The sequence below is a fragment of the Chironomus tepperi genome, unplaced genomic scaffold (genome assembly GCF_022539635.2).
Source record: "Chironomus tepperi strain 1889 unplaced genomic scaffold, CSIRO-AGI_Ctep_v1 contig_163, whole genome shotgun sequence".
NCBI lineage: Eukaryota > Metazoa > Arthropoda > Insecta > Diptera > Chironomidae > Chironomus > Chironomus tepperi.
Window position 1 is genome coordinate 1,851,732 of NW_027226285.1, and position 17,835 is coordinate 1,869,566.

The 17,835-nt window shown below is 31.3% G+C and overlaps 2 protein-coding genes across 5 annotated transcripts; both read left to right on the forward strand.

Annotated features, from left to right (window-relative positions):
- Positions 1 to 12: 12 nt before the first annotated feature.
- RagC-D (Ras-related GTP binding C/D) lies at positions 13 to 2,396 on the forward strand. Its single transcript, XM_070637768.1, has 5 exons — positions 13 to 323; positions 388 to 416; positions 659 to 1,395; positions 1,458 to 1,966; positions 2,025 to 2,396. The coding sequence occupies exons 1-4, from the start codon at positions 144 to 146 to the stop codon at positions 1,604 to 1,606; spliced, it is 1,095 nt and encodes a 364-aa protein (XP_070493869.1). The 5' UTR covers positions 13 to 143; the 3' UTR covers positions 1,607 to 1,966; positions 2,025 to 2,396.
- Positions 2,397 to 2,648: 252 nt separating this feature from the next.
- Lpin (phosphatidate phosphatase LPIN) lies at positions 2,649 to 16,962 on the forward strand. 4 transcript variants are annotated; one of them, XM_070637766.1, is made up of 8 exons: positions 2,649 to 2,813; positions 10,676 to 10,996; positions 11,057 to 11,226; positions 11,294 to 12,273; positions 12,337 to 13,310; positions 13,375 to 13,695; positions 13,782 to 13,885; positions 15,851 to 16,962. In XM_070637766.1, the coding sequence occupies exons 2-8, from the start codon at positions 10,814 to 10,816 to the stop codon at positions 16,059 to 16,061; spliced, it is 2,943 nt and encodes a 980-aa protein (XP_070493867.1). In that variant the 5' UTR covers positions 2,649 to 2,813; positions 10,676 to 10,813; the 3' UTR covers positions 16,062 to 16,962. The 4 variants fall into 4 exon arrangements, with proteins under 4 accessions (XP_070493867.1, XP_070493864.1, XP_070493866.1 ...); XM_070637763.1 differs by having other exon boundaries at positions 2,650 to 2,813; positions 11,294 to 13,310; XM_070637765.1 differs by lacking the exon at positions 15,851 to 16,962 and adding an exon at positions 14,485 to 15,218 and having other exon boundaries at positions 2,650 to 2,813; positions 11,294 to 13,310.
- Positions 16,963 to 17,835: the final 873 nt, after the last annotated feature.

The following is a 17,835-nucleotide window of genomic DNA, read 5'->3' on the forward strand; positions in this document are numbered from 1 at the left end:
TTCGAGTTCGAAAAAATATTATTTACTTGTCAAATTTTTTCTTTATTTTTTATCAGTAAATAATTAAAATAAAATCATTTAAAGTAGTTTAGAACCAAATATTCAGCATTAACTAGTCACGAAGGCCATTAGAAGACATAAGAATGTCGAGTTTTAATGAAAATGACGAGGATGAGAACTTTTACAACAATGAAAATCCTGAATATTTAAAACCTAAAATCATTCTGTTTGGACTTAGAAGAAGTGGAAAATCGTCAATTCAAAAAGTCGTTTTCCATAAGATGTCACCGAATGAAACACTTTTTCTTGAAAGCACCAATAAGGTATGTACTGGATCTCTTGTATCACATTATACTTTCAATAATGAGTTTACTTTCATTTAACTAGATTGTCAAAGAAGATATCAATAATTCAAGGTCAGTGAACTTCCAAAAGTTTATATACACAGCTGTAGATGTTTGTAACTTTTAGGAATCAAACAACATTAAAGTTACTAATCAAAAATTAATCTCAGAATTAAAGTCTTTTCAAAATTAATCCAAGCATTACATGGTAGACATTATTGATAAGACTTTATGCTTGTAGACATATAATTTGTTATCAGCAATTCATTTCATATTGGATGAATTTCAAAGTGCATTTCATTGTCTATTTCCAGCTTCGTTCAGTTCCAAATTTGGGATTTTCCTGGTCAAATTGATTTCTTTGATCCGACATTCGATAGCGAATTGATTTTTGGAGATTGTGGAGCACTTGTTTTTGTTATAGATGCTCAGGATGATTACTTGGATGCATTGACGAAACTCAATCAAACTGTTACAAAGGCCTACAAAGTAAACTCTCGAATAAAATTTGAAGTTTTCATACATAAAGTCGATGGCGTATCGGATGATTTTAAAATTGAATCACAACGAGACATTCATCAAAGAGCTACGGATGATTTACAAGATGCAGGATTTCATGACATTCATTTGAGCTTTCATTTAACATCGATTTATGATCACTCAATTTTTGAGGCATTCTCTAAAGTGGTCCAAAAATTAATTCCACAACTTCCGACACTTGAAAATTTACTCAATATTCTTATTACAAATTCAGGCATTGAAAAAGCGTTTCTTTTTGACGTTGTTTCAAAAATTTATATAGCTACGGATTCAGCACCAGTTGACATGCAAACTTATGAATTATGCTGCGACATGATTGATGTCGTTATCGATTTAAGTGATATTTATGGATTATCTGTAGAAGAACGACAAAATCAAGAGCAATCAGCCTTCGACAACAAAAGTTCATCCCTTATCAAGTTAAACAACAGTACAATTTTGTATCTCAAAGAAGTTAATAGATTTTTAGCCTTAGTCTGCATTCTACGCGAGGAAAATTTTACAAAGCAAGGTAATCAATTTTTTTTATACACATGTGTGTACAAAGGTATAATTTTTTGTTAATTCCAACAGGTGTTATCGACTACAATTTTTTGGTTTTTCGCGAAGGAATCAGCCGAGTGTTCGAATTGCGATCAAAGAAATTAGAACATAATAATGATGATTTAAGTGATGAGTATGATAATCTTCAACAACCTTCATCTGTTACCGATTCTGTTTAGCAATAAGTTACATTATCGCCCCTGACCTGTTTATCTGACGAAAATATTAATATTGTTTTTTATTTATATAAAAAAGTAAAATAATTTGTCAAACAGTAACGTTTTTATATGACGTGCGCATTAGTGCGCATAGTATATGAATGAAAAAGAAGTTAAATTTATTATATGCCTTTTTTTGTTAAAAAAATTAATTTTAGAGGTCCAAAATTACCAAATTGAGTTTGATTATATAAATTGATTGACTAGATATAAATTCTTTCCAGAAGTATAATAGAACTTGACCGTAATGTTTTATTATTCGGCCGTCCTTTTTGTAAATTTTCTATTCCTGATATCATATAATGTGAAGAGTGTTGAAGGGTATTATCTGTTTTTCCTAATAATTAGCTGTAATTAATTAAAGTTATTTCAACAACAGGCAGCAGAATCTCAAATTCTCTCAACTTCCTTCGACTCAGCAGTCTTCAGTACTTCCAGCTCCAGCTCCAGCTCAGCCTATTCAACCCGTCCAGTCCCAGCCGCCTTCAAATATTCCACCAGCGAATAACGCGGCAAGCGGAAATTTACTCCAGTATGCTCTATAAATTTATGCTGCGACTAGCATTAGTATCAACCAGTGTGTAATAAGCAGCATAAATTTAACGGTTCATATTTTTTCAAAGCTCAAATTTCCGTGCAAAAATGTAAAGCATAAAGTTTTTAAATTTGGAATATTTTCAATTTGAATCTCGAAAAGTAAGCTTTTTATATTTGTTTCTAATAAAATTATCAACATATTTTCAATAAAAAGTCTCGACGCATTCATCCTTGACTAATTTTCATCATTAAACGATAATCCGACGTCATTGATTCAGTGATGGTCAAACTTTGTTTCTCGAAAGATCACCAGGAATGTTTAATCATAATAAAAGTTTTATTGGAAAGACTCAAATAAATTAAAGCTGAAAATTATTCAATTAAAATATTCTGACGCAAACTTTTCATGTGTCCATAAAAGTTCCTTAAGATACAAAAGGTTGTACAACACTGGATCAGTTTTTTATTCGCGATTCGGGAAAAAAGAGCATAAGAAGGAAAAAATCGTGAAAATCCTAGTTGTCGTCTACTTAATAAGACTTTTTCGTGCATAAGTGTGTAGTTAAGTGGTTTGTGATTGTGAATTAGTTCAAGTTAAGTGATAAACATATAGTGAAAAGTGAGAAAAAAGGTAAATATTAGAAATTTCATAATTTTTTGTGACATCCGTGAAAATTTTTCTCTTCCAAATTTTCCGAGGATATAAATGAATCGATTTTTCGTCTAGACAACTCCTTTTGAAAAATGTGGTCGTTCCTAAATATATTGATTAAATATTATGTTAGTTTTCTTCTATTTGTTGCTTATGCTATAAACAGGTATCCAATAACATAAAATCAGCTGCATGAAATTCGAGAAATATCTTATTTTTTAAAAGAAGGGATGCACCCTGAAAAAGTGTTTTAATATCATGCGGATTTCAAACAAAGATTCTCTGATTCATTTTAATCAGAACTTAATTCGCAATATTAAATGTCATTCAGAATAATCGTGAGATAGTACAAAGTCCAATTTACTGAAATAAAAAATATACAATGACTCATATCTGGAAAACATAGCATAAAAGAAATTGCGAGTAAATTTTTTCCGGTTTTTTCACTCATTCTTTTCTTTACAACTCGACGCACGCACAAATACACACAAACAAGAATCAGGTGATTTTTTTGTGCCTTGAGAGTGCATGCTTGTTGTACACATGTGCGTTTCCGTCTGTCTTTTCTACTCTGATTCGTTGCTCATTGATTGGATCGATCAAGTCACCAGATCGCATATGGCATGATGCATTATGATAATAAAGGAAAGTAGTTAAGTTGAAGGTATGTGCACATGAATGAGATTTTGAGATTATTATTTTGTGAAATGCGTTCGTGAGATTTATCCTTGATACAAAAGTAATTTTTAAAAGCCCTTAAATTTATTCCTTATTGTGCACATTGAAACCGGTTTATGAACTGAAATCAGAATAATTTTACTTTTTACTCAAGCATTTAACGTTATTATGCCTTTTACGTACACTATAATTTTGATCACGAGCCAAAATAATTTCCCTCATATCCAATAATATACCGAGAGTTATTTTTGTCATGGAAAAATTGGAGTTGATTTGCTCAGGGAAAAAAAGTTACTAATGATTCAAATTTACTTATCAGAACGTCGAAAATTGCCTCAAATTAGTATTTAAATATTTGCGTTGAACTTGTGAAAAGTTTGAAAATCGATTATCTATTTTTGTGTGATATGGATCTTTGATGTTCACACATTTGCATATTGTTTGGACTTTCGTTAGAAAGTTTTGAGCCAGAGCTAGATATCATCTGTAGTAGACTGAAGTCGACTTATCCATCCAAAATCCGAACTCTGTTTTTGAACCTTCAAGGCTGTCAAATCAAGAATTTGAACTGATATGAACCCTTCTAATAGTGTTATACAGAATTAGTCACGTTCAATCTAAGTGCATATTTAATTGTTTATAGAAAACAAATAACCCATCATGTTATCAGTTCATCAAGCTATCCTTTATTTGTAAACTTTATAAAAATGTTTTTAACTTAACGTTGCTAGTTCCACTTCATAAAATATAGAGAGTAAGAGAGACAATGCTGAATTAATAAACATTATCACTTTCAATAGATGTACGTCACCCAAAATAGAGAACTTTGTTTGTTTGACCTTGATATACTCTAACCAAATACAGATTATCCATACATTGTTACTTAATTTCAAATTCAGACTCTCAGAGCTGTTTGTAAACAACATTATTAATAATTATTCCTGCTTTTCATTTACTATTCGTCGTATTTATTACGATATTTAAGAAATGTGTGAAAACTCTATATCGATCGTGTTTACTTATAATGATACTAGCTTAGGAATTTTGTTTTTGTCTACATGTACACTCAAAATATAGGATAAACATTTCTAATGAAATAATTTGAATTAATGGAAAATAACAAAATTGTAATGGCGTAATAGATTTACAACAATGAGGAAACGAACAACAAAACAAGTTCTGGGTAGTAGACACTGTGATGTAAGCAACTATTTACGATCTCGAGCTCTGTGATTGGTTTAATTTTAAAGGCTCGAATCGTTCGCACACAATATTAATCAACACATGATCTTGTTTACCTCTAAACACTTTTCATCAATGAATATAAATTGTATATAAGTTTTGTTTTTCTATATACACGAGTCTAGCGCTCATATTGCGATGTAGAGCTATAAGCTAAGAGAATAACATTATGTACAGCTCTTTCAAAACATACAAAAATGTATGAAGTCCTTGAAAAACACAGAAAAATATTTTTGATAAAAAAGAGGCCCGAACCACGATCACATACGAACATTTCTAATATTATAAGTCGCTTGTCTGATAATAATATTCGGTGTGAATGAAAGACATTCTTTTGGGAGTAGAAAAAATTACGACGTAAAAAATATTTAGACTCGATTTCATTTTCAATAGAAGAATGTATGTCAGTAGTATGTGTACGCAAATCCAGAATTTTGCAGATATTCTTCAAGGCAATCAAATCGACACTCACTTTCATATGTGTACGAAAATAATCTCAAATGTTACGGCATTAAATCACAATAAATTTCTTGTCATACATTAAAAATTGCGATCTTTAACGATTTGGTTCATGGCGATATACCTATTAATATTTATTTTATATTTTGGACTCACTCCGTGATAATTCAGAGGCGTTGCCAAAATTTCTGAAATGCATAAATGACGAGTACGAAGAATGAGAAATGAAAGGAAATCAGTAGAAAATGCCATTAAAGGAATATTACATATTATGCAATGTTTATCGTACGATGTACACAATATGCATGATTGGTCATAAAACCATGATTAGAGAGTTGAAACAGAAGTAATACGACATATTTGCCTGTAATGAGATTTAGCAACAATGTTAATGAGGGAGCACATGTAGTTTAGATTTTAATCGACATCTGTTTCAGAGTTATTTACTTCTGAGACTTGAGATTTTATGTGTTTTAGCAATGTTGACTTATTTAAATTAAGCTCTGTTTGATTAAGTCTTTGGCATTCAAGATCACACATGTCTATGCTGAAACCTGATTCTTAATATCACAACAAACTGTGGTTCGAATCTGTTTTTGTTTTGTTAAACTTTTAAGATGCGAATGTCATGAGTGAATGACTTACACAATATTGAACGCCTATAGCCCTTAGTAAAATCATAACATCTATATATCCAACAGAACGTGACTTTTTCGATTGGCCTTGAAAATATCTCCAAATTAGCATGAATTGTATAAAATTTGCATAATGATTAGCTAAAAAATTTTCAGATGTAGACTCATCATACTCACCTGATCTTCATCTACGCATTTTATTTATTTTTTCATTGAGTTTGCAAATACTCTAAGTACATAAAGCTATTTCTCTTTCCGCGTACATTAGTGATTTTGATAAGAACTTTATTTTCATACCTTTGATAATCATTTCTAATTGTTGACATACTTTCTGACCTTCGCAAGCGCGTGTTTAAGTAAAATTGACAAGTTCAAGTAAATGTGCACGGAAAGTTTTAATCAGAGCTCAAAGTCGAATGGAAAAGTCGACTTTTGTTGACTCTACTGCATATAAATTTCGAGTCGAGTAATTAATCTAGACAATTTGGCATTTAATGAGCCAACAGATGCTAATTATACTGAACAAATTTTGTTGACATAACAGTCAGTCCTTATTAATTACTACTGAATTATGGCTTTTTTGGGATGCAAATTCATACACTGCGGAATATTCTGAGAATTTTACAATAATATCTTACATTATTTTTCATTACTATATCTAGTAAACATCTAATGTATGACGACAGAAATGGAAAAACAGAATATCGACAAGCTTATTTACAAGAGACTCTGATAAAGAAAAAAAAATGTGGGAATTTATTTGATTTTGTCACAATTTATTGCGGTTTTAAATTGATTTTATACTTAAATTCCTCTAACCATGTCACATTCAACGTGACTGCTGAGCATTAAAGAAATCGTCAAAGTCTCTTCGATCCACAAAATTGAGTATATAAGACTATAGAATCAGGATGTTGACACAGATTTTTCTCTTGTTTTTATTTGTGGGCTCGTAATCGTCTTGTTTTCCAATTGACCAAGAACAAACTGTCAATTGAAGCTATCAAATGCGTCATTAGTAAATATTTGCAAAGAAATAAATTTGTTTTGATCATAACAAGTGTCAATCAATGGCTGTAATTAAAAATCATATTTAAAAGTGCCCGCGAGTACTATATACTATTAATAATGAGAGATTATAGATCCTGTATATGTATTTTTTCATATATTTATTTCAATAATGCCTGAGCACATACATAATACACAAATAACAACAGCTCACAAATACTCGCGCATGAAGTAAAATAACAAAATATATCGTGAGTTGAGTGCTCAACGTGAATTCAGTTTAAGTTAAAAAGCCGGCCAAACAAGACGTTTGGAAGAAAAAAGGAAAGTCTTCAAAAAAAAAAAAAAGAAGAAAAAAAATAATATAAAGACTCGCATAGAGTGGAATAGAAGAGAAGCAAAACAATAAAATAATTTGAGAATTGACTGTAAAAAAATAATAAAGCTTTCAAGGTGCATTAGGCCACAATTGGAGCTTTTTACCAGCTCCGCAACAAAAAAAGTATTGATGCTGTTGCGAAATTTCAAAAAAGACATTAACTAAGCAAGCACAGAAATAGTTTTTTGTTGAGACTGATTGATAGTTTACGGTTAAAAAAGTTCACAAGCTATTATTAAGGCACAGAAATAAGGTAAATTATTAAACTTCTTTTTTTCCATTGTTACGCATAGAAAATTCTTTCGTAAAGCTTAATATATATTTGCTGATTCCGATTTCATATTTCATGTCTACACAACTCTTGAATATGAAATTCGAAACTTTGTACTTTGTACCTCGATGATAGAAATGAGTGAATGAGACGAAAGATGATTAAATTTATTTATTTTTGGCACAAATTTTCAATCCTCGACAGCACAGAACTGTATATTCTTCTCTCCTAGTCACTCATTTCTCGCAAAAATTTAAATTTCACGCAACATTCACGTTTATCGCGTGACAAATGCTGTCGAGGAAAAAGTAGATGTATCTAGACTTTCCCATATTTTTCCTTTATATACATTCACTCAGCATTGAGAGGCAAATTCTTTCTATAAAGCCGTTACTCATACGGTCATTAGCGAGCGTAGGCAAGGAATTTTCCTGTCGTTTCTTCTTCATCAGAAATTATCGTAAATGAATGAATGACGAGGAACTTAATTATATTTATATTGCGGTAAATTTTCCTGTAATTTGAGGCTATACGTTTATTCAATGTCGTGTACTTCACTCAAAAACTAAAGATTCATCTGAGCTCGTCTGGGAACTTTAGTGAGATTCAAAATTGCTTTAATCAAAATGACCTTATATGCTGAATTTTGTATGTCCAAAAGCTCTTGACATCTAAAGAAATATCGTAAAATTTCCCCAGTTGTGACGATAAGATTAGATAGCATGGAACAAAGGTTTATAACTGGGAGACATGACGTCTAAGCAGGTGATGATAGTAATCCCTTGGGGCTTTGTAATTTTCAATTTAATTCTATTTTTTATCCACTTAATTTATCAAATTACTGATAATGCTTTTCACTCGTTTGACATGCTGACTATGCATATTCAATTACATCCATTTAAGGATATGAAAGCATACATTGCATGACAGCTGTAGATCTGAAATTATCTAATTAAAATTCATTTTAATAAGGCTAACAAGAACACAGATTTCTCTCAACTTTAATTAATCAAGCAATCAAGAACAACGTCAGATCAAAAGCATAGTATCAAGTTCCCCTTCTTTTGATCTCTTTTTATCCAATGGAAAATTAACATCTGATCTTAATAGAGCAGTCATTATTGCTAATTATAAATCATTTTAAGAAATTTGAGTCTTTAATTATATATCAAATAAACACATTCCATCTCTTTCTGCCGCACTTCCCTGTGAACAGCCAGAAAAAGCAATTTTCAAAAGCTGAAAAACTGCCAACCTTGAACAAAATTGAGAAACAACTTTGCACTTGCACTTTTTTTTTTTTACTTTTCTTTTTGGCTCTTCTTTACGTAGAAATAAGAAGGTTTTAATTGATTTTTTTGTTATATGCTAGAGACTAGCGTGACATTACATGTGCTTCTTTGTCGAGGTGAAATTATAACGAATTAGCTATTTAAATTTATTAGTAATTCGCTTCCTCAAAATTAATATTAATATGTTTACTTGATTGCTAATTTTCAAAGGAATATAGTGCATAGACTGCTGTATAGTTAGGTCAAAGACTGTTCATTTTAATAATTAAAATGTTCTCAACTTTCTTTGTTATTTGTTGATCACAATTTTTATACTAATTAAATATAATCATTTGGGGTCGTCTAACTCCAAAGGAACTCCGTTATAGTTTTATATACCTTATTTACAGTCAGCACTTCAACTTTTTAATACCAAGCACTATTTCCTTGAAATATGATTAATACAGTCAAAAAAAGACTATCCCCACATATATTTCTCTTCACACGCAGAACATAAACATCACCTGATGAAAATCATTGTTCATTAACAAGCTTCAATGCGATACCAAAAAGTTCAGTGTCTTACACCAATTAATACACATATTACTGACATTAATGATATAATTAAAGTAGACAAAGAGCTTGCAAGCAATTGTTAAAATAATGTAAGACATTACAAAAGTGCAAGGTGCAATTGTATTGCATATTATTTTTGAATATCTAAATAAGGAAGTTTGCAAATTGTCAGAATTATTGCAACCAGACACGTTTGTTGCTTTTTGCAAGATTTCCCTTCTGTTTTTGTAAATTTGCAGAAGCAACATGCATAAAAATATGAAATTTCACTTAACATTCTTTACGTTACAATTGAATGAGTTTCATAATAATAACAATCATCATCATCATCTCTTATTTTCCATGCTACAAACACAGAATATGTAGTATTTGTGTAGATATTTGCACAACAATTTCATTCAAAGTCATAACAGTCGGATGATCGATAGAGAAAATAACGTACGATATAATGACGTCATGATCGTGTTGATTGCTGCATAAGTTGACTTGAGCGAGACAGAAAATGAAACATTGTTGAGTCTATATACAGCTACACACAGACATTTGTGTTTGTACAAAATCATATGTTTCTAGTGACCGAAATATTATGAATGATCGCAATACATTTGTGACTGGAAAAGGCACGAAATTGATAAGAATTTATGAGTAGCTTCGCTGTGGTTCTTTGTAGTCACGTTTTCATGTTCACTGCCTTATCAGCTTGTTATTATTGTCACATTAGGCAGATGAAATGAAAACATTCGTTTGTCACGCGATTATTTCTATAGTTACGAAACAATTATGCAGTTTTATTTACTGTTTATACAGTCTTTCTTAATGATTTTGTTAGGCACAATGTTTTCCATTAGTCTAGAATTTTTTGAGTGACTTACTGTATATATTAACCTAAATATAAGTTCCTCAATTTTTATAGGTTTCTGTTTATCGTTAAAACATTCGGTGAATACATTTTTCACATGATCTCAATTCTCAAATTGTCACTTTTCGTGTTTCCTCGAATTGGATATTTTAAAGTTGATGCGAAAGCTATTTCCAACATGTATGAATTTGTAATCTATTTCCTCACAACAAATTAATTAGTTTGGCAAAGCAATTTTTGGGAATTCGACTATAAACACAAGTTGAATATTTCTTTTAATTCCCTACAAAAACATAAAGTAGTAAACAATTGAGACTTATCTGACTCATCAAGCTAGTAAGTGCTTGCCAAAGTCGCAAAATCATCATTAAGAAGAGAAAAATTTTGCTTTTTTTTGATAAAAATAGAAGGAATGAAAATGATTTTTCATCTAATTTTCTTTTTTTTTTTTGTTTTATTGCAGGAAGTGAATTAAACTACAATTTTAAAAAAATTAAAGCTAGTTGCTTCATAAATATAAGACATTTATAATATTCCAAGGAAGTGTGATAGTTTTAGGAATTTTAGACAAATATCTTAAAAAGAGAAAAAAGGCAAGAAGATGCTGAGCATTGCAAATAAAGTATTTCGTGATTTTAAGGAATTCTATAATGAAATAAATGCGGCGACATTGACTGGAGCAATAGATGTAATTGTTGTAGAACAACAAGATGGAACGTATTTATGCTCGCCATTTCATGTGCGCTTCGGAAAGCTTGGCGTATTAAGGAGCAGGGAGAAGATCGTGAGTTGTTGACATAAATAAAATGTGGCATGTTGATAATGTTTATTTTCGTATATCTAGGTTGATATTGAGATAAATGGCGAAGCAGTAGATATTCATATGAAATTAGGAGAATCAGGTGAAGCATTTTTTGTTGAAGAATGTTCAGAAGGTGATTTAGATGAGTTACCGAATTTAGCAACATCACCAATACCCACAAATGAATTGACAAGCTTCGAAAATAGTTTAAAGTAAGTAACTATATTTTATACCTTTTAAACAATCGATATCTAATTGGGACTTTCTTTGACTCTATAGTGCAACACAAAATGACATAAAAATTCCTCTCCCACGCCGAAATTCAGTGGATGTATCAAAAGATATTTCAGAAAATGAGCGTAGCTCAAGTAAATTTGAAAATCAAACATCAGATTTTTCACAGCGTCGTCATACTGATAATGATCTCGAAAGACGTGATTTAACGACAAATAAATTAGAATTTACAACACAAAAGCTACGTCAGGAGTTTTCAGAAGAGCAAGATCAATTATATGATGAGATAAAGGAGAAATTCAATTTACGTCAAATGGATGAAAGTCATCAATTTTGTCCTATTAATGAAGATTCAAAAGACGATAGTGATAATAATAATATTAATAATAAAGACTCACCAGAAATTGATCTCGCAATAAAAACTGATGCTCTTAAAGAAAAGTCTGATGATAAAGGTCTAGTCAAAGATAAAGAGCAACAGGATAAATCAGCAGCATCACAACAATCAAAGAAAAAGAGAAGGAAGAAGTCAATGATAAAGAAGAAAAATTCACAAAGAAAAGGTAGTACAAGTAGCTCAGCAGGTAGCAATTCCGATCAAATCGAAAATGAAGGAACGGATAATAATATTTCAATAATTAGCTTATCAAATGATACATCACCAAATACTGAGAATGATATAACAAAAGAGTTACCAAGAGATGAAGAATCATCTACAATGATCAAAGATGATGGCCAAAGAAGCAAGTCAGATTTCGCCCTTCAGCTTGATAGTCATCGTGATCTTTTATCAGACATTCATTTCTTCAGTGATGGAGAGTTAGGAACAATTAGTCAACACCCATCACGTCCAGCATCACCAGTTCAAAGTGATACAGAATTTGAAGTATCACAGCGCGAAAAGAGCGACAATGTTATGACAAATTCAGCAAGCTGGAAATGGGGTGATCCAATTGTCCAAACTGAAGATATCGTTGTTGATCAGAATGTCTCGGATACAAATAAGAGAAATTCAATGCTAAGTGGTATGTTGAGCTTTATGAAACATAAACGTAAGACTAATCAACAAGATGGAATGTATTTATCAGAACTTGATGCTGAAGGTATGGACCCAGAAGTTGCTGCACTTTATTTTCCACCAACTAATAGTAAACCAAATGAAGATGTTCAACGTGGACGTGAAGAAGATCGTGAAAGTGGCAATGGAACAAGTTTACCACATAGTAATTCAACCAGCATGGAGATGATCAAATCAGACTCCGATTATGAATGTAATAAATCTGCTGGTAATCCAGATTCTTCATTGAACTTTGTTGCATTATCATTATGTGGTGGAATGGAAAAAGGTGGACCAAGTGAAGAGGAATTTGAAAGCAACATTGTCCAATATTCTGATATTTGCCATAATCCAGCACTTTTTGCATCACCAAATCTAGTTGTTCGTATTAATAGCAAATATTACAGTTGGGCAACAGCTTGTCCTTATGTCATGACATTATTAGCTTATCAAAAGCCATTGCCACAAGAAGTTTGTGACAAGTTATTGCCACCAAGCAAAACGCCTGAAAAAGAAGAGACTCCAACAAAGGAAGATCAGCAACAACCACAAGAACCAGGAAATCGTCGTAGCTGGTTTTCATGGAGACGATCTGGTGCTGGTTCAGTTCAAGAGCAGAAGAAATCTCCTGTAAAGGAAGAAACTCCAACCATCCCAATTCCAACTTCGGCATCAACAATCTCTCAGGAATTGATTAACTCTATTAAGGAGGCTGACTATGTGCCATTATCTGAAAGTAATGAAAATGAGCTTACCATTAAAGGCCAAATGACATTAGCAACAGAAAAATTCAGGAAAACACTGCGTCTCAGTTCACAACAAATTGAATGTTTGAACTTGAAGAATGGTGTAAATGAAGTCGAATTTAGTGTTACGACTGCCTATCAAGGAACATCAAGATGCAAATGCTACCTCTTTAAATGGAAACATAGTGATAAAGTTGTCATTTCTGATATTGATGGAACCATCACGAAGAGCGATGTTTTGGGTCACATTTTGCCAATGGTAAGGAACAAACATTTTATGGCTATAAATGCAGTCTTATTAATAATATTTTTTTGCAATGTAGGTTGGAAAAGACTGGGCACAAATCGGCGTTGCTCAATTGTTCTCGAAGATCGAAGAGAATGGCTATAAGATGCTCTATTTATCAGCTCGTGCCATAGGTCAATCTCGTGCTACACGAGAATATTTGAGATCAATTCGTCAAGGAGACGTAAAATTACCAGACGGTCCTCTTCTTCTTAATCCAACTTCCCTCATTTCCGCATTTCATCGTGAAGTCATTGAACGCAAACCAGAGCAATTCAAAATTGAGTGCTTGAGTGATATCAAAAGTTTATTTGGCGATAAGAATCCATTCTACGCTGGTTACGGAAATCGTATAAATGTATGTTATTTTGATTAAATTGAGTGTCCTAATTAATTGAAACTAATTTCTTGTTTACAAACTTTTTCTTTTGTGTGCTCTTATAGGATGTTTGGGCATATCGTGCTGTCGGAATTCCAATCATGAGAATTTATACAATTAATCCACGTGGCGAACTTAAACACGAATTGACGCAAACATTCCAATCATCGTAAGTATTCTTCATATTGACTTTCTGTTTTCGTCATTTGCATTTTTTACTCTTGAGATGAGCTGGATGTATTTTTTGAATGTATCAGGTGATGTAGAGGTTCCAAAACAAAAACAATATTAATGGGCCATTGACTTTATGACACATTCTACACGAAAAATAGATAAAATGTTCTTAATTAATGTTTCGTGCTGTGATCATTAATATTTTTAAAATGTTTGGAACCGCTATATCACACACCTAGATGTATGCATTAATGGATGTTGTCAAAATTTTTACGAGTATGTGGACGGTGTCAGTTTCATATTTTCGTCACTTAATTTCGCTTTCATTCATATCGTTCCTCCTCAGTCAGCCGTTGAGTCGCAAATTTCCCCAAAAATCTACTTCTCATAAAGCATATTAACTAATATGATGACTGCTTAATTCTTATCGTTATAATTTTTTTCTTTCTTTTTTTTCTTTTCGTCTATTTTTGAACCTTTCAACATTCGTCATGATGCACGCGTGACTTTATTTTTGTCCTTAAAATTATTTTTTATTATTTTCGTCGCTTGCTATTGTCTTTGACCGATAAAAATAAATGTATCTGTAATTAGTTATGAGCAACAGTCATTGGCAGTTCATGATATTTTCCCAAGTCTTCCAAAGTCATCCGTAATGCCTGATGAACACACAATAATGATTAAAATCAGTTGTATGGATACTAAAAATGAGGACGATGACTCATGCTTCACAGAAGATGATGGTGATGATTTACAGTTTGGTGATATTGAACTTTAGTTTGCTGTGTCTTGATCAAGACATAAATTTAATGATTTAATGGTCGAGTGGCCATACAAATGTCATCTCACGTCACGAAATGGAGATACATCCTCAGATTTAAATACCAAATATCAACTCTGAATACAGACTAACAAAAAAAGGAATTTTTTACAAAGAATAGATTAATTATTGCAGTTATGCTACTTATAATAAGTCAACATGTGATCTCTCTATAGTTATATTATTAATAGGAAATTTAGGCTAAATTTGTCCTTTTTTGATGATAAATAGAGAATTAAGGAATGGAAAAAAATGGCAAAAATTACTTTTACGAATGTATAATTAATGACAATCGATTCTAAGTGCTTAATAGATATATACAAAGTCTTCATAATCCAATTTTATAGTTATTCTTTATGTGAATAATTTATTATTTTGGTCTTAATTTATTTAAATACATCCTGCGATGCATTAAGCGATGCACTGATAGCTAATTATTATTTATAAGGAACAAAAAATAATAAACATAAAGCAATAAAGTTGTTCATGAAATTATATTTTTTTGTAATTCCAGCGTATCTCGTGATTTTATGTTCTACGTCCGGTTTATATGTTTTGCTTACTATTTTGCGGATTTAGTCGTTACTCTGATTCTCTCTAAATTCCTTCAATGTCGGTTTATTATTGTTTTTCAGACTATGCTTATCGTTCACTTATGATATCCAATATGTATATAGCACAGAGTGTGAAGACTCTAATTTATGATTGACGTCATTTTCGAAGGGCTCATTCGCAAATGATGTCCATTAATAAAGCTTCACAGTCTCTATATCTAAGCATACGAGATATAAAGTGTCTCACAGCACCTCACTGTGTGATTGATCTTCACTAATCTTCTACATTTGTCGTCTATAAATTTTTTTCTCTACCCACAATTTAGTGTCCATCCCTGATCTTTAACCGGTAATTTGACCTTGAACATTTTCTCTTCAACTTGCCTATTTACAAACTGTGTATTTAAGTCGATCACATTGTTTTACGTCATGGGGGCTTGTTTGTTTATTACTATTTCCTCGATTTCGCTTTTCTTTGCATAACATTACGTCTGTCTTATTAAAATTCATTATCGAATTACGTTTGTGCTAATCAATAATCAATAACTAATTGTGGATTCTACTTTCTGTTTTTATTTCATTTTAGTTATTGCTCAATGACATACATTGTTGATCAACTATTTCCACCAATTAAATTCACGGATGATGATGATGACATTGAGTATACAGCATTCAACTTTTGGCGTGATCCTGTTACGGATGTTGATGACTTTGATGTTTCTGGAAATTCAACACCAACAAATTCATCACTTAAAGATGTTCAATCGAAGCCATTGGCAACAATTCCTGAAAATTGAGGATATGAGAATAAGCTAGCTATTAACATAATAACATAAATGATAAAAGATTACCAGGAATTAGATTTAACATTGACATAATTGAAATATCTATCAATAATATATTCATATAGGATGCTTTATGGAATTTTATCAAATTTAAATGTCAATCAATAGATTGATGGAGCATATTTTGCAACAATTATCAATCAGTAAACTTAATTTTTGAGCTTAGTTCACATATGAGATGTTAAATGACCTGCAAGGATATTTTTTATTATAACTTAATGCTTTTTGCTTGGATTGCTCTCTATCGAGATAATCTAGCCAGTCACTTAAAGTGCACAAAATTGCTCACTAATTTTTTTGCAAGAATGCATAGAAGCTATATACAAGATTAAGGATGTTAGGAAATGTTATTTAGCAACGAGTTCTAAAAAGTGTCTTTTTCATAGAAATATATATCAGGCTAGCCTTTAAGAATAAGCTTTTATTTCAAACTTTTAAAAATCTAAAGCTGCATTTTAAGAACGAAATCTTCAATTAAGCATTTAATGTCCATTGATAGTTATTGTTCACTTAATGTTCCAATGCAACACACAAAATATATGTTAAATTTAGGCTTTAGTGACTTTTAGTTCATATACAGGTTTGGCAGTTCCTCTCTCAACCTTATCTAAACTTAGATTATATTTATGGATCATGAAGTAATCTTTGTTGCCTTTAAAAAATAAGAAATAATTTTTTGTGATATTTTTTTTTTTTCATTCTTTTGATTTCTCGGCTATTTATAAAGTCACAAATATGCTTTGTGGCGTGATTCATTTAGGTGATTCTTTAGTTCAAAACAAATCTTACTTATGTTACAAATTATTTTTTATGCTTAATAGATATGATAATAAACAATTTGGAAAAATGTGAACATTAATTTTAGATTTTTTTAGATTTTTTGGAATTTCAGGACGTGTTTAGGTCTTCGTCCAAATTGGTACATGACTCAATGTCCTATCTCAATGTTGTCTATACTGTGGAAATGTAATGAACTGCATACTGTGTGTTGTTTTTGGCATCAGTTTCCCACAAAGGTGTCTTCGTCCACATTGACACATGACTCAGTATCCTGTTTCACCCAAACAACACCTGTTTAACGTATTTTAATGAAATTTGTTTACAAAAGTACTTTGTAGTTTTTGATTAATTTAAGAACTGAACATGCAAAACAAAGTAAATTGCTTATTCATGCTATAATTAATCCCACGATTTTTTGTGATGTTAAGAAAGTGAATGAAAATCCTCGTCGTGATTTGTTTTTCATTTGGCATTTCGGATTTCATTCATTATTGCAGAATTATCTTCTAGCTCACGAATTTTCGAAACAGCCCCCACCTAGCTAGCTTAAACTTTATTGCTTTTCCACTTGAGCAATAAAAATGAAAATATTAATTTTTCACACATTTTCAACAGCCTCTGCGGTTACAGAATTATGATCAATTGACTCAAGTGTTTATAAATTTTCTTTAAATTCCAGATCACGATACATCCCATTCAAAATATTTATGCATGTTATTATTAAACAATTTTAAAACATAAAAGAATATTTTGGAATTTTAAAACACATTTTTGTGCTGATAACTTGCCAATATTTTGCGTATTGAATTTCAACAATCTGCGAGAAAAATAAGAAAAAGATTTTCAAAATAAATAGAAATGCCGGTTCAAAGATTTCATTAAGTTGTTTGAATTATAAAGTTTTACTTCTGTTATTTTTATAAACAACAAATCACAGGCACGTGGG